General features: G+C 56.5%; 1 protein-coding gene across 1 annotated transcript in view; it reads right to left on the bottom strand.

Moving 5' to 3' along the window:
* PEPD (peptidase D) overlaps window positions 1-23,094 on the bottom strand; it is a 119,868-nt gene extending 96,774 nt beyond the window's left edge. Inside the window, exons 1-4 of the mRNA XM_052656736.1 lie at window positions 23,060-23,094; window positions 14,617-14,800; window positions 12,620-12,747; window positions 5,018-5,081 (exon numbers count right to left, since the gene is read on the bottom strand). Coding sequence (XP_052512696.1) covers window positions 5,018-5,081; window positions 12,620-12,747; window positions 14,617-14,800; window positions 23,060-23,076 — 393 coding nt within the window. The 5' untranslated portion in view covers window positions 23,077-23,094. The remainder of the gene's footprint in view (window positions 1-5,017; window positions 5,082-12,619; window positions 12,748-14,616; window positions 14,801-23,059) is intronic.
* Between the last annotated feature and the right edge of the window lie 516 nt (window positions 23,095-23,610).

Here is a 23,610-nt window from a genome sequence, read left to right on the forward strand (position 1 = left end):
TTGCACTCCATCCCTTCCATGGCCCACTCAGGCCCTTGATTGCTGGCTGCTTCCTAACCAACCCCCTTGAACCACCCCACCCCCATCCCTGCCACGTAGGTTCATCCCCATGCCTGTGCCTGAGCTCTCACCACTGCCTGGCACACTTTCCCCCATCTTAGCTGCTTCCGCAATTTGTACTCAAAACTTAGGTCCCCGCCCCCCTCCCAGGCAGATCGGTTCACTCCCTCCTCTACTGCCCCTAACAGCCCTCATTCCCCTGGCAACATGCCCATCACACTGCATCGGCTACGACATCCAAGGTGCCTGCCACTCTAGCGGGACCACCTGCTTCCTCTCCTGGCTCCACCCCTCAGTCCACTCTGCATCTTGGCCACGGCAGCTCCCACTGTATTTGAGCCCCCTCCCCACGCTCCCACCCTAAACTCTGACACTCTGACACAGGGTGAGAGTGAGAGGGATTTGCTTGTTGTTTCAACTGCTTTATGGAGCCATCACTGACATATTCTACGCTGCACATTATTTGAAGCTCATGTTTTGATAAGCTTTGACATATGTAATATATATGCTTTTTAATACTGAGAGGCTCCCAGAGAAAATCTGGAAGATACTGAAAACTATAAAAAAACATAAAATACACCTACAAAACCATCCCCTGAGACTTTTTTACCTCTGCACATAAAAAGAGATCTGTAATGACGTCTGGATCATACGAAGTTACACGCTTCGCTTATTTCCTGTCATTAAATATTCTTCAAACGTGCCATTTTTACCAGTCACTACCGAGGCGGATGGTAAACGTCCAGGGAGACCTCGATTATGGCCTGCGTCAGTCACTGCAGACTCATCTCATGTAACCTCCCATGAAGCTAGTGCTGCAAATTCAGGGTTCACTAGTGGAAAAGCTTAAGGGGTACTTCCTGGTGACCCCAGAACCTGCCTTGAAATGCAGGGGATGTGGGCTCAATCCCTGGTCAGGAAACTAAGATCCCACCCACATGCTGCAGAGCAACAAAGCCCATGAGCCATAACTACTGGGCCTGCGCACTCCAGAGCCCTCGCGCCACAGCCAGAGGGTCCGTGCACCGCAGAGAAGACTCTGCATGACATGGTGAGGATCCTGTGTGCTGCAACCAAGATCAGATGCAGCCAAATAAAGAAACGCTGCGCGCACACATGCTCAGTTGCTCAGTTGATTCCGACTCTCTGACCCCAGGGACTGTAGCCTGCCAGGCTCCTCTGGGATTTCCCAGGCAAGGATACTTGAGTTGGTTGCCATTTCCTTCTGCAGGGGATCTTCCTGACCCCGGGATCAAACCCACATCTCCTTCCACATCTCTTGCATGGACACGTGGATGCTTTACCACTGAGCCTCCTGGGAAGCCCCAAAATAAACAGTAAAATACAATAAAAAACTTAAGACTTCATCTGCCCAGGTCCACCAGTTAAAAGACAGCAGAGCGCAGAGCTGCGCCGTGTCCTAGTCTCTTAACAGAGCTGGCATAGTTTATTTACTCATTCCTCTGTGGGCACTTACATTATTTCTAATGATTATTATAAATCATGACGATGGACATCCTGGTATAGAGTCTTTATTTCTTTAAAATAAATTACCTTAAAAATAAGGCTTTCTTAAAAAAAAAAAAAAACTGATTTAGGGAAACTGCTGCCTGACAAGCCCCACGCTTTGTCAAGATTTTGATGAGTCCCGGATGTGTACCAACAACCCTCCCACCAACGCTCCATCTCCCCAGACCCTCCTCGTTTGCTCAGTAACTGCTCTGAGAATGACTGAAGCCCGGCCCTGGAGCTGCACGCCCCACAGCACGCTGAGTCACTGACACTCCCCAGGCCCTCCTTGAGGAGGGGGCGGCTCATTAGAAGGAACCGGAGCCGTGCTTGTCAGCCCTGCATGTGTTGTTACGGCGGCTGAAGGGTCTACATTCATCAGCGTGGAGCGGGTCTGTCAATTGCTGCGGCAGAGCCAGAGCGCAAGCAGGCACTTGGGGATTGTAGGCGCTATTGTCCTTGGGAGAGGGGAGGAGGATGACAAATGTGCTGGCTGCTGGTTTTCTTCTCAGCTACGACTCAGGATATGCCGGTGGGGGGGCGGAGGGGGTAATGGAGGAGAAGGAGCAGACGGATGGAGGAGGTCTGACGTGGAGAGCCAGGCGTCTGATGGTCCTGGCAGGACAGCGTCTTTTATTGATCACGACCTCTTGAGTGGGCTCTGCTTACTTCTGCGGCTGCGAAACCTCCCCAAGCTGGGCAGTTGCATCCGCCCTTCCCCGTGGAGACCCATTACCGCTACACCCTCATCAGCACACCCTGATTCCACGCCTCTGAAATTAAGGTGGCGGGAGGCAGCTATGCGTTACCAGCGGGAAATGCCACTCCACATACAGGATGACACAGCTCCGGCCACACGGGGCCTCGTTTCCATGGAGCAGCGGTCACTGGGGACCCACCAGCTCTCACAAACCAGTGCTGTTAAACACCCCTGCCTTGCTTCATGCCACAGCACCTGTTTCCCAGGTAGCCTGGCCTCTCCGGCAGGTTGAGGTGGACAGCAAACACAGAACGCTTCAGAGCCCTGTGGACAAGGATCCTTCCCTGGGGACAGCCAGAGGCTTCCCTCTTGCACCCTCGCACCCAAGGCTTCCACCAGGCCTGCTGGCCACTCTTCAAGGGTGACGATCCAGAAAAGGGGGCCGCATGATCCTGGACCAGTGCTGTCAAAACAAGCTCCTCCTGCTCCGGGAAGCTGGGTTCACTGTGCAAAAAGCAAAGCTTTTTTTAAAAAAACCTTTTTCATGGCAGTCTGAAACAGGGCTGCACAATGGTTTTTCAATGCAGCAATGCCTTTAAAATTTTCAAACTGTTCCCAAAATTTAAATGTGGGGAATGACCACAAACAACGCGGATGTGCATCAACTCATGAACAACTGGGCATCTGGTAACCTGGGGCCAGCGGTCCCACAGAGCGATCGGGGGCACACCACTCCCTGATGCCTTTACCCACTGAGGTGGAGAGACGGGGGCTACAGCCGCTGGGCTGCCACCAGGGTCTCTTATATCCACGTCAGTGACCTTGGCAACACCCGTCTGGTGCCACAAAAGAGGACACAAGACTTGCCCCCTGCCAGGCCAGCTCCCATCACCAGGGACACAGCCTCTGCACTGCACCTTGACGGCAATGCCTACCACTTCTCAAGGTTTTCCTGAGCCCCACCCTCTCAGGGGAGCCACCGTTCACTCGACCTTCTCAATAATTAAACTCAGGATCACTGATAGGAGGAGGGGAACTAGGCAGCCAGGCTTGCTACATCAGCCACCTGCATGTGGTATCGAGTGACAGGCCACGGCCTGGGGTGGGGGCTTCCTGCCTTCTTGCAGAGGAGACAAGTGTCAGCTGCTTCCTGTCTGTGATTTGTGCAGACAGCCAAGGCTGTCTGAGGGCTAGATCGAGCCGAGCTTCATAGAACCGGCCCAACACAAAGGGCTTCCTGTCACTGTCCGTGACAGAGCAGCCCCGGGCACCTCGAGTGCCTCCCAGCTCAGGCGTCTGTACTTTGGTTGGGCTCCAACTCAAGCCACAGAAAATCCAAGGCACTTGGGAGTCTTGACAGCTCTACAGGCGTGTCCAGCAGCGCCCGCTCACTTCTGACAGGGCACAGGCGGGGGTGGAGGGTGCGCCTCTGGGGTCCACAGGCTCTGAGGTCACATCCAAGTCTGGTACTCCACACTGGTGGGGCTGCGGATGAGGCCCTTCACTGCTTGGAGCCTTGGCCTCCTCCTCTAATCAGGGTGAGACTCTGGCCCCCAGAGCACAGGGTGGAGTGAGGAGGGAATCTGTGAGCTACTGAGGTTCCTAGAACCCACAGTTGTTGCCGCAGAGTGAAGCACCTGTCCCCCAAGTCCACAGGAGCCCTCGTTTCCAGTAAGATCCACAGCAGTAACAGGCACGACAAAGCCGATGACACAGACGATGGGGGGCCCTGCAGAAAGCTCCCTGCTCTCAACTCCACTGACGCCTTCACTGAAGATTCTGCTCCCTAAACACAGACTCAGAATGAGCTGGTCTATGGGGCTGTAATCCTAGACCATCATTACAGGCTTCCCTGTCCTGACACTTGAGACCTCTTCTGTTTTATCTCATCAAGAGGCCAGTTCTCCTTCTCCCCAGAAATCACAGTGTAAGTGGGACTGAGTTCACCCTCTTCCTGCCACTGCCCACCTCCTGGTCATAGAAGCAAAACCATCAGATTGTGGCTGGGAGGCTCTAAGTCTAAGTCGGTGGGCTGAGCCCCAGGGCCCGACCCAGGCTGCCCACCTCCAGGTTTCACACCCAGGAGACCCAGAAGGTCAAGGTCCCAAAGGGCAATAATGTTACAATGCAGTTTACAAAGGCAGGAGGGACACACCCACCAAAGGAGAGGATCTAAGCATGGGCACCTCCCCCTGCTCTAACAGCAGTGGAAGCTGGGGCAACCCCTTCCGATTGCCTGGACTGGGGACAGATTCAGAGCCCCGGGAAGACAGCTGCATCCCTATCCTGGCCACACACTCCTGGCCAAGCACACTGGGAAGAAGGTTAAAGCTGGGGGGAGTTCCCTGGTGGCCTAATGGTGAGGATTCCATGCTTTCACTGCCGTGACCCGGGTTCCATCCTTAGTTTGGGAACTAAGATCCCGCAAACTGTGTGACACAGCCAATAATTAAAAGTATAGCCAGGGGACCTCCAAGTCCACCCCGCCCCACAGGCCTCTCGCAGCCTGGGGCTTTTCTGACAGTAGCATCTGCAGCTGATGAGGGCCTGCGAGAGGGCCTCCTGATACGTGAAGGCCCAGCCGAGCCTGGTCAGACCTTCGAAGAGAAAGCCTCCCCCGAGCAGATCAGCAGCCACCTCCCAGGTACCAGACACTTCTGGCACTGCTAAGGGAGCTGGTGGCTGGACCATGCTGTCCCGAGATGTCAAGCCAGGCTGCGGCAGGGGGAGGGGTCGGCCACTACTGACCTCGTCTGTGTACTGGACGTCATCCACGGCGTACTTCTCCTTGAAGTGCTCCTTGGAGTGGATCCTCAAAAGAAGCACAAGGAAGGCCAGGGTCAGGGTTTGGCCTTGGCTGGGCCCCGGCTGCCTTCCCACCCCCAAGTCTAGGGCCCATTCCTACCCTATCCAGCACTTGGCACCAAGCCAGTCTGCCCAACACAGACTCGGGGAGCGGGGGCAAAGGACACTGGGCCACAGAGAGACCGCTGAACCCCGCCTGCCTCCCGTCACCCCTCCCAGCCAACCTCTGCTCTTCTTTTGAGTCTGTGACCCTCGCTGCTTGCAGCAAGTAGCTGCGGAAGGCCCTCCCTCCACCCGCCAGGAAGAGTCCACGGGGCAGCCGGCCAGCACACCCTACTCTTTGGGGAGTGAAATAAGCTGCCTCCCAGGCCCCCACGGAGCCTCTTTAAAAGAAAGTTTAAAAATTAAAAATTAACATTTTAAAGAAGTCAATAACAGTATTACTCACTGTGATGAGAAACACTCAAGCTTACTCATCGTCCCTAAAAAATCATCTGGTGAGAAGACAAAGACCTAGAGTGGAGGTAGCTGAGTCGCCCCTGCCCACCTCATGGTCACGTGTGTGGTCATGGCTGTGCTGGGCAGGGCTGGCGGGTCCAGCAAGCACCACCCCCACCCCCCAGCCTCTTGGTGGGAAAATGAATCAATGTCACTGCTGGTGACACAGCTCACATCAAGAGCATTAGCCACCCAGGAGAAGGGTGTCCAACCCAAGTCTAGTCTCACACACACACACTGTCCTGTGCCATCCCATGCCTGGGCACGGCACCAGCTTTGGGGGTTCACCCTTCTCCTGCCTGCAATGTGTGGTACTCTAGTCACCAAGTGTCAGCTCCAAAGGAGGCCTCAGAGGAAGCAGCAGATGGCTTTTAGAGTGTGTTTCCTGGGCTCTCAAGGATGAGCAGACAGGCAGGGGGAGGTGCCAAGGACAGTGTGCCTGGGAGGATAAGGCACGGGGGATAAGGGAGAGAGGGCACTTGGAGACGACCGCCTCTGAGAGCAAGCCCCACATACCTCCAAGGTACCAGCATCACTACCCAGAAAACAGACTTCCAGCCCCTCTCTGAGTGAGAATTTTCCTTCCATTCAAACAGGCATCCCAGACCAGACTGTGGCCAGGAAACACAGAGCATGATCCAGGGACAGACAGGTGGCCTTGGGGATTAGCTGAAGGGCACTCACAGCCCCAGGGGGCCTGCTGGGCTGGGGAGACAGTGGTCCCTGGCAATGGGCAGCTCCATGTTCCAGAACCCTCTTTGCTTCACCTCCCTTCTGGCTTCTCTGACATGGGCACTGGGTGTCAAGCTCCCATCATTAATTAAACTTGCACGATCCAATTGCATCAGCTTCTGTGGTTGAGACAGGACTCAAAGGTAAATGGCCAAAGTCTGGTGCCTCCGTTAGCACCGACCATAGCAGCTACATGGGGCAGGAACTGATGACAAGCACCCCGCATGGACACTGAAGGCCCTGGTTCCAAGGCTTACTGCCAAGAGCTTGCTGACCCTCTGCTACCAAGGGGTGACACTCTCAGCACAGCTGATCCTGCAGCCACACACAGAAGCACAGGCCAGAAGGGCAAAGAGTAGGACCTTGGTGTCATCACCATGTTCCTGCTTAACGGCTGTGACTCCAGCCCCAGCTAAGGACAGACACTCAACATCCTCGGTGGGTCCCCAGTTCACCCATGGGCTCCCATCACTCCATCTGCTCCAGCTGTGACAGGCATCAAAAGCAAACTCTCAAAAGAGTCAGGAAGAGATAAGGGCCTGCTTCCGAGGCTGGCCTCGATGATCCGACAGAGGGGCGTCTCAGCCATCAGCCTGTACACCAACCTTCTCATCTCACCTCCTGTCGGGGACCCTAACCCTCCCAGGTCTTCCAGGCCATCTTGCCAAGGGACACCTCAGGAACCATGCTCCTGCTGGCCCTGCCCGGGTGCAGGGCTGGGGTTGGGGGTGGGGTGGGGTGGCTCTTGGCTATCGGGATTCAGCAGAAACCCCGGGGACTTGAGACCTGGGAACATCTCCATGTATTCAGCCTGAGGTCAAGGTCTTAACAGGGAGGAACCGGTGGAGCAGGGCAGAGGAGGGAGTGAAGGAGAGAGAAGCACAGGCAGCTGCGACCCCATGGGCGGCCCAGGGCTGTGTGCTTGCCTGTCCAGCCCTCACCTACCAGCGATGAGCCACTCCACTTGCCACGGGAGCCAAAGCCCCGAGGGGCCAGCCAGCCCACAGGAGAGCCAGATGCTGCTACTCCGATGCCCAGGAGGAAGCGAGCCTGGAAGTCAGCCCCACCAAACGCCCTTGGCCCACCTCAACAAGCCCAGAGTGCACGTGGGCCTCAAGGGCCCTGAGTCACCCAACTAGCCACAGGCCTGGCTTTCAGCAGGAATAACCAACTGCATCTTCTCTGGCACTTAGCATGCCATTTCTTCCTAAAGGACAGGGATAGTTATGTTTGAATAGTACTTATTTTTCATGTTTTGGGGCCAATTCTAGTAAAAATCATTTAAATGGCACCGTAAGAGATAAGTGTGCAGGCCACCATGTCAAGCCAGCCACCAGAGGGATTCACAGGAGGATTGACACGTCCACACGAGACCTGTGGGAGACGCCACTGGGCAACTCCATGCCCACTGAGCGCTGGGCTGGCCGCGGCCACACAGAGAGGTGCTTGCTGCCCTGACTGCAGTCTGGAGCCCAGCAGGGCAGCTCTGGCCAGATCCCGTCATACGGGAGATCCAAATGGCAGCAAGTGGATGTGAGGACTGGGCCAGCAAGGAAGCCAACCCCACCCCAGAAACTCTCCCTTCAAAAGGTAGGGGCAACCTGAATCTCCCACAACATTGTTAATCAGCTATACCTCAATGCAAAATATTTTTGGTATTAAAAATTAATAATAAAAAAATTAAAATTAAAAAAAATTTACAGAAAAGGAAGGGGAAGCTCTGGCAGGAGAGAGGAGGCAGGGCCCCCCTCAAAGGGGTTCACATCTTCAGGAAGGACCCAGTATCTGCAGTCCCAGCCCATGCAGGCCTTCTCTTCTCCACTGGCAGCTGGGCCCAGCAGGCTACAGGGGAGGCCTCTCCTAGAACTCAGGGTCTGGGCGGGCATGGTGAGTGCCAACACCCTGTGCGGGGCCTCCCCTGAGAAGGCAAGTTTCAACTAACGCCCATGGGGCAGACACAGTGGAACCCTCTAGAAAATATAACTTCCAAGCACAGGTCTAGCTGGCAAGCTGACCACCTGCATGTGGCTAATGAACCAGTAACAGGGCCGAATTACAGCCGTCAGCATCCACATCCAGGGGCTGGAGCCTGCCTGCAGCTGTTCTCCTCCTGCTCACGGCCCAGCACCCCGCACCAGCTCCAGAATGAAGGGGGCTACCATGTCGGGGTTCTGTTAGCTTGAGAGAGAAGAGCAGGCCTCTCCAGAGTGCGGGTCACTGATCCTGGGGGCAGGGCGGCACTTCTCAGAGAGGCTGGTGTCGGGAGCAGTGGTGATGGAGAGGAGCCCGGCTGAGTGTCCCAGCAAAAGCCCTCGCCAGGCCTCAGGCTGCCTGGGGTCAGGTTCCTCACGAACCGCCTGGGGTCAGAGCCAAAGGAACTCCCTTGGTCGTCCTCCTCTAGGAGGCCTGCACCCGTCATCACTACCCTGAAGACAGGGGAGCCAGGACCAGGCCACCAGACAGGCTGAGGCAGCCATCATCCTGTGACCCAGCTGTGTGTATGGGGTGGGGGGCAGGGGCTGTGAAAACACCCCACACACCCCACATACGCACCACACCACAACCACACAACACACACACACTGCACCACACATACTATGCCGCACCCCACTCCCACACCATCCACCCTACACACACATACACACACACCACCCCACACACATACTACACCACATATACCCCCTATACGCCCTGCACAGACCCACACACATCACACACACCACACACGCTGCAGACACATCACACACACCACAGACGCTACAGACACATCACACACACCACAGACGCTGCAGACACATCACATACGCCAGAGCACACAGCATACACACGTCAATTCCCACACCAGGAAGTGCAACGTGCAGAGCCTCAGCCCCAGACACAGCTCCCTCCTCCCTACAAAGCCCAGGCCAGCCACACTCTCTCACGTTCAAGCCGGAGGTCTCAGCCAGGGGTGGGAGCAGAACACAGCCAGGCTGCCGAGGTCCTAGAAGGGGTCCCCCAATCGGGACCAGAGTCGCTCACCCTTCATCCGTGCTGAAGCTTCCCCAGGGTGCCAATTTCCCACCTGCTCAGAGGACCCCAGACACCCCGGGGGCCAAAACTGCCATCAGCTGAGCCGGATTCTGACAGAAATGACAGGAAACACTCTCACATCAAAAAAAAACCACCAGACTTGTACAAGCAAAAATGCCAAATAAAAACAAAATAGAAGCTACCACATTTCCATCCCCACAACAGCCCGGGGTGAGGAACAGCCTGAGCCCCCAGCTCCCGCGGGCCCCTCACGTCTTGAAGCCTTGATGACAGGACAGGCTGTTTATACAGGAAGCAGCAAATGTGAAGATGGGGGTGCTGTTTCCCTGGGCGACTTCGGATTGCAGTATCTGCCAGCAGGATTTTTAAAAGCCATCATAGAAAGACTCAGAAGGAAGCTGAGGAGCTGAAGGTCAAACGTTCAGGCTGGTGAGTTTTGATTTCAAAGGCCACATAATCCTGCCAGCCTCGCTCCTGCCCTATTGATCAGGAGTGTCTGATCAGCTCTGCACATCAGATCCAGTTGCTCCCCACTCCAGCCCCAGACAGCCCACCCCTTCCACTGCCCTGTCCCCGACTTGTCGCCTTCTCTCCCAAAGGCTTGGGACACACAGACTAGTAGAAGGGCACACCAGAGCAGGGGGAGGGAAAGGCTGGATGGGGTAGGCACAGAGGGGAGCCAGGTCTGCCAGAGACAAGGGGCTAGCTCTCTGCTGCGGAGCCAGAATGCCCCTGGAGACCGGCCTGCTCCGTCTGGCCTGCCCAGACCACCTGGAGCCTTTCCGACACGGAGACGCACCCTGCAGACCCATCTGTATCCTCCACAATCCGCACCGCACAGTCAGTTGCCCTGGCAAAGCAGGGAGAGATTAGAGAAGAACTTCTCAACTGCAGCTCTGAAACGCGGCCATGGTCCAAGCGCAGATCATGCCTGTATTACCGGAGACTATACTCTAGAACAGGCAGCCGCTGATGGCTGCGCCCTGACCAGTCAGGTCCGGAGTTTTACACCCTCATGCTGGGACGCCCTGGTGGTCCAGTGGTTAAGACTTGGCGCTTCCACTTCAGGGGACAAGGGTTAGATCCCTAGTCGGGGAACTAGATCCCACATGTCATGCCAAGCAGCCGAAACAAAATCCCCCAAATGCCATTTGGCTGTGGGGAGGCAGGGTGAGACCTGCTCAGCTGTTTGGAGGATCCCCAGGGCAGGAGCCACGCCCTAGAGGATGTCCACCCTACCCTGTGGACAGGCACTCCCTGACTTCTGGCAAGAGTCAGCCCTGTGTAAGCAGCATCAGTGGTCAGAAGTGGGGACACCCTCAGAGCCCCGCCACGCTTCCTGATGGAAACTCACCACAGTCCACACCGACGTCTCATGGGGCTGCGTCTCTGATGCTATAGGCGTCTCAGCACACCTGGGGCCAGGAGGCAGGGCCACAGGGAGGCTGAGAGGGCGGGCAGGCCAAGGCCACGGGGGCCGCCCAGGCACAGGGGCCCCAGACATGCTACTGGCAGGAAGGGCTGAGGCTACAGCTCTGTGATCGCCTCAGGATGCAGGGAGGGCTCTGGGAGAATCTTCTCACCCAGACCAGATCTAAACTCTCACCAGGAAACTCCTACAGTCCCCAGGGCTTTGTGACAAGCCACCCTGACCCGTAGGGGAGTAAAAAACCAGGTATCACACCCACAGACCCTGAAGGTCAGGGCTCAGGACAGAGTCCCAAGAGGGCCAAGGCTCCAGCGGGTGGTGCTGGCTGGCGGCCGGGCTCGCGGCCCTCCACACAGGTGAGTCTGGGTTCCTCACCACGTGGCAGCTGGGCTCGAGGAGCAGGAGCCTGGTGGAAACTACAGCATAATTTACAGTCTAGCCTCAGAAGTCACAGGCTTCCCTGGTGGCTCAGATGGTGAAGAATCCGCCTGCCATGCAGAAGACTTGGGTTCCACTCCTGGGTTGGGTAGATCCCCTGGAGAAGGGAATGGCCACCCAGTCTAGTACTCTCGCCTGGGAAACCCCGTGGACAGAGGAGTCTGGAGGGCTACAGTCCATGGGGTCACAAAAAGTCAGATACAACTCAGTGACTAACACTCACTTCACTCAGAAGTCACACAGTGACCCAGCCACGTTTATGCACTGAGGCTGTGACCCAGGTCCTGACCGAGTCAGGCAGGAGGGAAACGAGTCCACCTCTCCATAGGGAATGGCCATAAATACTGTGGACATTACAAGCTGCCTGTCCCCAGCATCCTCACTGCCTCGCTCCAGTGTCACAGCGCAGTGACCATCCCACCGTGTAACCACCGCACAGTGGCTAACTGACTAAAGCCCTGGCGATGCCTCGTGAGTGGCCTCACAGCTGTTCCACAGATAAGGCAACAGTGGTCAGACCCGCTTCCCGGAGAAGCCCACTGAGGCCGGGGGGCCCTCTGCACAGATGCCTCGTCATTCAAACCAGCCACAGACCTGCCAGCCTACTTGACAATGAGTGTTGGGACCAGGAGGCAGCGAAGGCTGCAACTTGTACATTAGCCCAGAATAAGCACTCTCCTGGCAGAAATGACACGCTAGAAGGTGGAGAGCATCTAGCGGAATCCTCTGATCGCCTCAAGCATGCCCAGTTAAGTACGGCCTCCGCCTCAGCACCTCGGAGCCGGCGGGAATGGCTCCTGGGAGCAGTGGATGTGGCCAAGGGTCCTGGCGCTGGCAGACACCCCAGATGATGAGTGTGGCAGCCTCTTAGTCTCACCCAGGCCTCTGGCCCCAAGAGCATGACCCTGCCTCCCAGCTAAGCCACCAGAGGCAGGGCCTACACCCTCGGCCCCTCATGGCTTAGCCCAGAGGCCGGCACATGGGAGGCATGCTGTGACAGCACGTGATCCGTAACAGGCCTCAGAGAAGGACCCCAGGCTGTCCTCCCTGACCAGAGCCAACCCCAGCACGCCAGCGTGGGGCCACCTCCCATGGACGCTACACAAGGGCGATGGTCCCCCCTACCCAGAGCCAAGGCCTCAGGCATTTCAGCACAGCCAGGAATCCGGAATCTCAGTATTAACAAACAGCACCTCCAAACAAACGTGAAAACGGTCTGCGGCTCCGGCTCTGACACTCCTTCCCATCCAAGGGCACAGGGCTCTGGCCCAGAGCAGGCTGTTAATATGCTTGCCCGCTAACCCTTGCCCCTTGCTAACCCTCCCCCATTGCCACTCATAGCAGGCCCTGCCCCGACCCCCAGCCAGCCAGCCAGTGGTCAGCAGGCACGGTCACAGCCCCAGATTGCTCCTTACTTTCCCATCCAGGTGGCATGGCTGGGAGGAAGCCTGGGCACAAACAGAGTCGACGTCCCGGTGTCCACGTTGATCACGCCGTAGCAGCCTGGTTCAGTGACACCAAACGCCCAGTGAAAGAAGGACTCCTGTGGTGGGAACAAGGACCCAGGTCACCCAGTCGGCAGGACAGAAACTTAAAGCACAAGGAGAGAGGTGGAGGGTCTGACTGAGTGCCTTCCTTCCCATACCCCAGAGAGCTGGCTTGGGCTCACCGGCTCTTAAAATCTGACCTCAGTCTCACACCGCCCTGCACCTCAGCACTGTGCCCCCCTCCAACCAACTGCCGTCTTCTCCTTCCTCCTGGCTGGCTGCTCGGACCCCGCTTCATGCCCATGTCCCAGCCCTACCCGCCACCCCCACCTCCCCTGCCACATCCCTCAGGTCCCAGACAGGACAGGCTAAGACACGGGTGCCCACGAGCATCACAGATCTGGCAACACCCTGCCCGCATCCCAGTCCCTCCCCACCTCTCTGCCACCCCCACTGCCTGCAGGCAGGCAAGGTGCCACCTTGACTGAAGACGCCCAGGCCGGGCATCTGCTCAGAAGCGGATTCCTCCATTTAAGACTTCTTCCTTCCTTCTCCCGCCCCCGGGGCAGCTGATGACTCCAGTGTTTAGCATTAAACACGGAGCTAAAATATCGTTGTAAAGGTATGAAGTGGAGGAGGCGCTCTTCTAAAATTAATCTTGCATAAAACATCAGTAAGGGAGCCAACAGCTGAATTTAGGAGATTGGTTTTTAAACCGCAGACTATGGAAACCTCAAGAAGCATCAGGACAAGGCAGAGAAAACTTATTTAGACCTCCACATCTCCAGCAACCCGGGGACGACAGGAACGAAGAAGCAGAGGGAAGCCCTCCAGTAGGAGACACTTCCCATGGAAGATGCTGTGTGCGCCATAGCTCCCAGCAGTGGATCTAGGCCTGTGCCCTGCAGGGTGGACACTGTCTAGCTGCGGAGGCCACGCCTTGCTGCCCACTCTCCATGCTCAGCTCCCTTCCCATTCCCCTGCTTGCTCCCTGACCTGGATGCTCGACAGCCATGTCCTCTAGGCCTTGCCTGGCCCCAGGGAGTTCCCAGTGCGTCAGACCCCTGCTCTGGGAGACTTGGAGTCAGCAGATGGGTTCTAATTAATCCCAGCTCCCCCTCTGGCATTTCCCTCTGAGTCTGTTTCCTCATCTGTAAAGTTGGGCCAGCCTAGGGCCCCCTGGGTGAGCCTCTGATGACTGTCCTGTTCCTGTCCCCGGGAATTGAGTGATGCCAGAGACCATCACGTCCAGGCTGGCTTTCTACAGCTTGGCCCCCACAGCCATCCCCCAGGGCTCTAGAACCTTGCGGAGCCCCTGGATCGCTTCCCAGGGGAGGAAACCAAACCCCAAGGCGTCAGCACTGGCGAAGCTGGGATGAATGCCGGGGCGCTGGACTCCTGCTAAGACCCTGCTCCCACGCCTCCTCCTCCCAGGACCTCTGCAGCGCCAGTCCATTCTTGCTGTGGGAAAATCTGGTGGCAGGAACTCAGCCCTCCCCATCAGCACCTCTCCTGGCCCAGGGAAGGCTGCCCAGCCCCACCTCTGGGGTCCAATCCTGTGGATACCATTCCCCCACCTAGAACACCCAACCCCAGCTCCACCTGTCAGAATGCATGCTGACCTTCAGGATCCACACCCGATACTGCCTCCTCCAGGAAGCCTTGCCTGTTTTTGTTCCCCAGGAACATCATCCCCCTGTACTCTGATCTGAAAGAGCTGAGGCTGATTGGTGACAGCTCTGCCCTCTGGAGTGGGGGCCCCCTTGGGAACCTCAGCCTTGGCCTGCCTTCAGAGAACCTCCTCCGAGTCCCTCAGGAGAGCAGAGTTGCCCAGACCCACCGGGCCTGATGCTGGAGGAGGGCAGACGGCCCACAGGAAGCCCAGTGCATGCCCAGAGAGGCGGGAAGCTGCCGGCAGGGCTCACCTGACGGAAGAGCACCCCGGTGTCGGTGCAGTAGCGCTGCGTCTCCTCGCCGCCCTGCAGCACCACCGCGGAGCCCGCCTGCACCGCCGGGTTCTTCCGGAGCCGCTCACACAGGCGCTGCCTGTTCAGCGCGAAGAGTGCCAGCGGCACCTTCAGAGTTTCATTCCCCAGCCAAAATGAGGGTCTGCAAAGACACGAGCAGGCTTCTGTTAGCACCGCCAGGCACGTGCCCTATGCACAGTTTGGGGCGGCCGCAGGGCCCAGCCTGGCACCGGACCCCCATTAGTACGTGGCAGGCTGATCCAAGCTCGACCTGCGTGTGACTGGGAAACAGCTCCTCGCCGGGCTGCCAGTGGACCACAGGGGCTGTCAACCACACCCTCCCCTCCTGGCCCTGAGCGCCAGACAAGTGGGATGAGGGGCAGCTGGGTCTGTTTAACCAGTAGACAGATGAGCCCACAGAAGGCAACGCTATAACGGTGCCCAGACACATCCCCTACCCTCCAGTTCCTGCCCTCAAGGAGCTTACCATCCATGTGAGATTTGGCCCAGATGACACTAGAGCCCTGCCCACGTGTCTGCAGGCCGCATCTTCTCTGTAGGTCACAGACCCGGCAGCCCGGGCTGTTTCTCACCTGAGCTGGGACACTCTCCTGTCCTCAACACACACACACACACACACACACACACACACACACACACACACGGCACTCAGCACAGAACACACACACACACACGTGAGGCACTCAGCACCAGGCACTGAGCCGAACGAGGCCTGTATGTGCCAAATGACTGAGGGAGAACCATGACCAGATGGACCTGGAAGTTGCGGCCTTTGGGCTGAGGTGTCCCCTTCACCTGGGTGTAACCTGCGCTACCCCTCATGTTTCTCCCCACCCTCCCAATCCCCCTGAGTTGCTCCAGCATCAATTTTCCCCTCTGGGGACCATTCTCAGCATTCAGATGCACAGGAACCTCACCCATCTTTAAAATACGTAAAAACACGCCCCTTGACCCCCACACCCACCAGCATCTACTTCTCTCTCTGTGCAACAAAATCCTCTGAAGAGTCATTCCCCATGTCTGGCCACCCCAGCGCACTTAGAGCCCAGTGCAGACTTCCTCCCAGCCACAAGGTGCTGAGGTGGGCCACACAGGCATCATACTCTTCCCTAAACCCCAAGAACACTCCCACCTGGGACCTTCTGTTCCCTGTAAGGAACACCCTCTCCCAGTGCTGACCAGGTTCATGTTCTCACTTCATCCAGGCCTCTGCTGAAATACCCGCTCTTCCCCGAAGCTTTTCCAACAACCCCACCCAAACCTATCCACTGCTCTCTTCCCACCTCTCCAGAGCACGCATCACTGTCTAAGAGTATATGTTTACTTGCTGGTTGTCTCCCCGGGCAAGATGTAAGCTCCATGAGGGTGGGGACCGCCTCCTTCCAGGCCCCTACAACAGTGCTGCATGCATGCTGAGTCACCTCAGTCGTGTCCGACTCTTTGCGACCCCGTGGACTATAGCCCACCGGGCTCCTCTGTCCATGGGATTCTCCAAGCAAGAATACTGGAGAAGGGTTGCCATGCCCTCCTCCAGGGGATCTTCCACACCCAGGGATCGAGCCCAGGTCTGTTACATCTCCTGCATTGGCAGGTGGGTTTTTTTTTATCACTGGCATCACCTGGGAAGCCCAAAACAGCACTGCGTGAATGACTAAATGGAGGAAGGGCAGTCCCAGCGAGTGGGCTGGCGGCCACCAAGGTCGGGGCCCGGGGGCAGGAGTTAGGCAGGGGCATGTGACCTGTGTGGAGGGAGGCCCTGCAGGCTCTCTGGCCAGCGGAGGTCCAGGAGGGCAGGGACAGCCCAGAGAGAGGGGGCGCTGCCTGGGGCTGCAATGAGAGACGGTGCTCACGGGCGAGGTCCGCCTCCGCCTGCTAGAAAGGAAACCCCACGAGCTCAGAGAGCTGGGTCTGCCCTGGTCCGAGCCACCCCATATCACGCTCTGTGCTGGGCATGTGGCAAGTGCTTAATAAAGATTTGCTGAGTGAGCACCTGTCACAGCGTGGGGCCACCCACACAGCTGTGCGAAGTTGCCACATCAGCCCCAGAGGGGAAGGGAGCCCCACCCTTAGACCAGCCTGGCCAGGAAGGGTAGAGAGGTCCTGCCCACCCCAACATGCTGACGGGACTAGAGCCTCCCTGGGCACGGCCCTTCCTGACCCTCCCAGGAGGGTGGACACAAGGGGCCAGGGCTTCCTCCCAGCCAGACCACTTGCCTGCCATGCTCAGCACCAGGATGAAAGGAAGGGGTGACCGCTCACAAACAGGCCAGCATCCCAGCTGGCCGTGCCATCAGGAACTGAAAGTGCAGCCGCCAGCACCCCTGTAGAGTCCCCTGTGCTCCCCCATTTTTTTCCCTCACTCAGCAAAGCCCATGGGGTGGGCTCAGGAAAGAGCCTCGTCTCTCTGGACTCCCCACAGCACAGAAGGGGCAGCACCGCTGCAGAGGCCCCGGCCAAAGCTGCCTAGACCTGTGCACACTCAACAGCACCAGTGCCTAAAAATGCCCAGTCTCGGCCCCCAGCCTGCACAGCCCACCCCCTGCCCACCTCCCTCCTTAAACACACCAGGTACCAGTTCCCGGGGTGGCTCAGTGGTAAAGAATCCGCCTGTGATACAGAAGACGTGAGCTCGATCCCTGGGTTGGGAAGCTCCCCTGGAGAAGGAAATGGCAACCCACTCCAGTATTCTTGCCTGGAAAATCCCAAGGAAGGAACAGCCTGGTGGGCTACAGTCCATGGGGTCGCTAAAGAGTCGGACATGACTTAGCAACGAAACAACAACAAAGCCAGCTGACACTGCATCCCTGGATCCCTGGAACCTGGAAGGCTCTCAGAAGAGCTAGGCGTCATCTGATCTGGGCTTCCTTGGTGGCTCAAACGGTAAAGAATCCACCCACAATGTGGGAGACCTGGGTTCGATCCCTGGGTTGGGAAGATCCCCCTGGAGAATGGAACGGCTACCCACTCCAGTATTCTGGCCTGGAGAATTCCATGGACGGAGAAGCCTGTAAGGCTTGTCTGTGGGGTCGAAAAGAGTCGGACGCAACTGAGCGACTTTCACTTCATCTTATCCAGAACTTTCTGAGAGACCTAAACTCCTCAGGGCACCTGGACAGGAGTTTTCTGGCCCAAGGGCCGGGCAGTCCAGGTCAAGACAGGAAACTTGACAAGCTACCCTCCCTGGGAGCATGAGCTGCTGCTGCAAAGGAAATCGACAGTACTACCTAATCCTGCATGGGCTCAGCCAGAACAGAGAAAGGCAGCCTGGTCAGAGGCCCCAGGCAGGCCAACGGCTGCAGTCATTTATTACTGCAGGGCACCCCAGAATCCAGGGGTATAGAGACATGCCCTTTGATTTCTCATGGCATAAACCAACCCTCAGAGAGAACACTGGGCCCAGAGCCATCACAGGTGGCTTCTCCCTGCAAGTTCAGCAAAAGCAGCCTAATAAAATATCCCCACCTGGTTTCTGCTGGAGCTTTTGCTAACTGGCATCTGGAATTTAAAAGGCAAAAGCCAGGTCATCTCCAAGTCCAAGTGTAAATAAGGCACACTTTACTGCAGGCAGCCAAGGGCACGGGCAATGCCCAGGGGAGATAGGAGGGGCTAGCAGATAAAGACTCCAGGGTATCAAAGAGACCCACAGAACAAGCTTTAGCCCTCATGGGCCAGCCCTGTCAACAGCCAGTGACCTGCCCCCATGGAAGGTGTGACACTGATGCCCAGGAAAACCTCTCCTGTCCCCCAATTCAGTACCAAGCCACCTCTCCTTTCCCTCAATGGCTACCTGCTGGGTTCTCACCCAAGGGATTAATGCACAGAGTTTACCGACTCCACCTACTTGAATGGGAAAAAAAAAAAGTTATATATTTTCTCTAACCTCTCTTTCAAATTAACACTTTCTTCAGTTATTAACATAAGCAAAAAAAAAAAAAAACAACAGTATCAGCAGTGCATGAATCTATCAACAGAAATCAGAAGTATTTTCATGTCACCTTATTGACGTCACCACATCTCAAGAGTACCACTTTTACTCATCACTACTTCAACATTAAGGTTAGACCTGCTGCTTTTACTATTTAATGTGTTAATAAAGAAGCATATATTACTATACCACAAATTTGTTTCCTAACATCTTAGTAACTGTGTTCCTATATAATTGGTTCTCCTTGTGAAGTGAAGTGAAGTCGCTCAGTCGTGCCCGACTTTTTGCGACCCCATGGACAGTAGCCTGCACCAAGCTCCTCCGTCCATGGGATTTTCAAGGCAACAGTACTGGAGTGGGTTGCCATTTCCTTCTCCAGGGAATCTTCCCCACCCAGGGATCGAACCCTGGTCTCTCACATTGCAGACGCTTTACCGTCTGAGCCACCAGGGAAGTCCTCCTCTGTGATTTATTTCATCATGTTGTTGTTGTTCCGTCGCTCAGTCGTGTCCGACTCTTTGCAACCCCATGGACTACAGCATGCCAGGCTCCTATGACGATAGGATCTCCCAGGCAAGAATACTGGAGTAGACTGCCATTTCCTTCTCCAGGGGACCTTCCCGACCCAGGGATTGAACCTGCATCTTCTGCACTGGCAGGCGGATTCTTCACTGAGCCACCTGGGAATCATGCTGGGAGGGATAAAAAGGTCTCATGGACGCCCATGGGGTCCATAGCATGGATGAGGACAACATCCTTGCCCTGTGATATGACACCACTTCTGAATGGGGCCATGCTGCTAAGCTCCCAGCAAGAGAGGCCAGCCAAAGACCAGCCTAATTCCTCAGCCACAGCCTCCGGCTCAGGCCAGACACTGAACCCTCTGGCTGACTGACAGCAAGGCCAGCCATCTCACCCTGGCTGAAGGGGCCTCCCAGCAGCTGGCTGGCATCTCCCACCCCGCCTACCCTTCTCCTGAGGAGGGTCAGCAGGACTAAGCACACCCAGGGACCTGTGTGGAGGCAAACCAGGCCTGAGAAAGGGCCTGGGAGGGCAAAGGGGCACTCATTGGCCAGTCTGCCTCCCACGGACCCACCCCTCACCCCAGCCCCCAAGGTCAGCCCATTATCTCTTCTCCAAGAGCACAAGGTTGATATCAGGGTGGAGACAGGCTCTGATTCAGAATCTAACTCCTCCAGATACTTGCTCTCCAGAAATGCTGACTCCGGTGTGACCTATGAACCCACAGGGACACATCCAGGACAGCTTACCTGCTGCTCCTCGCTGGGCAAAAGCCTTCTGGGCAGCAGCCCCTCCACCCCAAGTGTCACTCACAGAGTTAAAGATATTCCTTCATCCTGTTCAGAGTTCTGTCCCCACTCCCACCCACGGCTCCCTTCCTCAATTTCTGAGGGCTCCATGGAACACAGGATGGCATCCTGGACCAATATAGAGAAATCGTTAGGTACCATCTCACCCAGAACCAATCACAAGGTGGCCACAGGGCCCTAGAGACACACACTGAAGTAGTCCCTGGGCTTAAGGATGCCAACAGAGGCATGAAGGGGGAGCAACCCCTCACCTGACCACTATGTGCAGGCATGCAGATGCAGAAAAGCATCCTGCCAGCAGGGAAAAACTGGGATTCTCTGAAGTTCTGAGAAGGAAGCTTTGACTGGAGGTCCAAATCGGGGAGGCGGTGGGGGGAAGGAGGTCAGGAAAGGCTTCTTGGAGGTACCTCCTGAGCTGAGCCTGCAAGTATGAGAACAAAATGTGAGAGGATGAGGGCGGTCCAGGGCCAGCCAGTGAGTGGACAGAGGGAGGAGGAGAAAGGAAAAAGCCATGAGGGGTACCGATACAGCAGCTCTGGCTACAGCAGAGCAGTTTCACCTCTGTCCATGCAAAGCTTGACTCAAGGAGAAGACACCTTCCACCACGTGTCATGGGATTGGGGGGGGGGGGGCGGGGTGTGGAGGTGACTTCACAGCAGACCCTCTGGGGGCTGTGGAACCCTGTCTCAATCTTGAAGTCCTCGCCCAGGCTGGTAGGACAAACATGATCAACCCTGAAACACTCCTCAGAGTAGCAGTTCAAGTTTCCAGCTGAACCTGAGATGCTAACTTAAGGCTTCCACTGCTCCCCAAATCACATGGAGCACAAACAAGCACCTCAGCCTCCTGGCCTCCCCAGGCCCAGGATCTGGAAGGATTCTTGTTTAGTCGCTAAGTCGTGCCCAATTCTTTGAGACCCCACAGACTGTAGCCCACCAGGCTCCATGGGATTTCCCAGGCAAGAATACTGGAGTGGGTTGCTATTTCCTTCTCCAGGAGACCTTCCCAATGCAGGGAGCAAATCCACATCTCCTGCACCGGCAGGTGGATTCTTTACTACTGAGCCACCAGGGAAGCTCCATGTTCAGGGAGGACTCTATAGGCAACCAAATTCAACTCCTGGGGAGCCTGTGGCTATGACTTGGTGGTGCGGTGCCTCATTATGCCTGATGCTCTGATATGCCCTGAGTATGTCTGGGGACCTTGAAGAACTATAATGACAGCAGTAAAGCCATTCTTCAAGGTCCCCAGACATACTGGGACACAGCTTTGCTGGAAACGCACTCAAAGCCTCTTCCACCTAAGGAAGTTGCTGGGTTCCAAGTGTCCAGCAGGGCAACCAATACCAGCCTCGGGTGGTTCTTGCCAAGGAGGGCCTCTCAAGCTCTGGAAGCTACCTCTCAGGTCTCCCTTTCAATTACACACCTCTCCAAGCCCTCTGTCACTCAGTTTTTACTGCACATGGCCCAGAGAATCAGCTTTGCTATAAAGGCCTTCCCTCCAGGATTCAGCCAGCTCTAGGCTCACGCCCATCCAATCACCAGCCTGGCTCATTGTACCTTTGGTAGCAGAGCAGACCTCAAACCAGCATGGAGCCCTGAACCCAAATGTAGCAACTAGAGCTCCCTGTGACCACACGGTGGCCCAGATACAGTGGTATTAGAACCACATCTGGGTGGCCTGCAGCTACTGCTCTCTCTGCTCTTTGAGACAGGGTCACAGGCTGGGTTCAAGGATCTGACCCTGGATTCCGTGACGTTCACGTGAGACTTAGCAAGCAGTTATCTGCCTGAAGGTTACTCAAGGACTAGCAAAAATGCCATCCGGGGAGTGAAGCCCACCCACACGCTCCCCTGAGCTCAGAACCCATGCCAGTCCAAGGCACTCATCAAGACTAGAGGCAGGCAGATGGATGACATATACACAGGGGGCCTGTGAATGCCTAAGGGTAGGCCCAGTACACTTCCTGGAATACAGCAGGAGCCTATTACATGTTTGATTTGTATGTCCTAAGCTCTCCCAACCTCGAGGGCCAACTAAGGGGGCCATTTTCTGTTGCCATTCTCCCCACCTTCCAAAGACAGACACCCATTTAGCCCACCATTCTGATCTCAGTTCTGGCCTAGCCTCTAAGGCAATGCCTTTGCTCTCTCTACCACACCCCCTTCCAGCCCCAGCATCTCCAGGCCCAGGTCTTACCCTGAACTCACACATAGCTCAGAAGATAGTTATCTAAAAGGCAGATCTGAGCAGATTAAAACCCTTGGAATGTTCCAGTCCCTTAGGACAAAGTCTAGAAAAGCCAGCTGAGACACCGTGCCTTCCAGTACAGGGACACATTCCATTGTCCCCTGTTCCCAGAACACTCTCAACCTTTGGAATGTTCCTTCATCTGGGACACTCCTCAATGCTTCAGTGGGCCCATCTGTCCACACTTCCTTCCACTAGGGCCACTCACCATTCTTCTATTGGGCAGAATTTATGAGGCATGTGTGCAAGGCAAATGAGGCCCAGTGGTGAAGGAGACAAAGGCCCTGACCTCACTCTAAATGGAGAGAAGATAAGAACAGGTTCGTTGGTTTTTTTGGGTTTTCTTTAAGGTACTATATTATTTACCAAGTGGTGCTAAGAGTGGGAAAGGTGCTTAAGAGAAGGCTTCTCTGAGGAGGTCCCATCTGAGCCCTGAGGGAAGAATGGAATTGCTAGTGGAATAGCTAGGGGAGAGGATTCCAAGGCCATCTCAAATGCTGCCTCTTCCCCGGATCCCCAGGTCCCCAGCACCCTGGCAACGCCGCCTTTCCGTCGGAGTTCCGTGACTGAACGCGAGCGTGGATCCGAGACCCAACTCGGCCGCACAGTGGGGACGCCACACACGCGGGTGGGGCCTGAGCGCCACGGCGGCCCTGAGGGCAATGGGCAGCGGCCAGGGAGGGGACTCGCAGCCAGACGCCCAGCCCTCGGAGGACCGACCCGTGCAAAGAAGCGCGCTGCCCACGGCCACACTGCACGCCCGGCGGGGACGCGGCTTGGCAGCGCGGGGCTCTCAGCCGCTGTCCAATCGGCAGGCCCAAGGCCCCCCGCTCCGCGCCGCCGGCCAAGGGCCAGGGACAGCGGCAGCACTCACCCGGTGGCCGCCGCCATGCTTCCCCAGCTCCAGCGTCACGTGAAGTGGGGCGTCAGCTGAGCCCGACCAGGTGCCCCGCCGGGGGAGGCGGGACTGGATGGGCGGGGCCAGGGCGGGGCTGAATGGGCGGAGCCGGGAGCCCCTGTCCAGTCCCCTCCGGCGAAGCGCTCCCCACGACCCGGAGGGGCGGAGCCCTGGAGGAGGTGGAGAATCTGTCTGGTCGCCCGCCTCTTGCTGCCGGCGACGGGTGCGGCTGGGGTGCGGAGAGAGGCCTTTTCAGAACAGAAGCGAATATACCCAAGGCAGTGAATACCTTGATTCTGCCGTTGACCCGACGTCCCAGCCTGCCCAGGGGGAAAGACACCTTGAGAGAGGAGCCTCTGACCCAGTCTAGTAACAGGCAGAGGTGACGGTGGTTGGCTTAAGAAGGGAAATGGCTTGAGCAAAGGCCAGGGCAATTGAAGTAACCTAGAAGTTCAGTGTCCAGGAGAGAGGGGAGGTGCAGCCTCAGAGGTGAGCAAGGGTCGGATCTTGCACTGCCTTGAAAACGG

Source organism: Budorcas taxicolor, chromosome 18 (genome assembly GCF_023091745.1).
Source record: "Budorcas taxicolor isolate Tak-1 chromosome 18, Takin1.1, whole genome shotgun sequence".
NCBI classification, from domain to species: Eukaryota; Metazoa; Chordata; class Mammalia; order Artiodactyla; family Bovidae; genus Budorcas; species Budorcas taxicolor.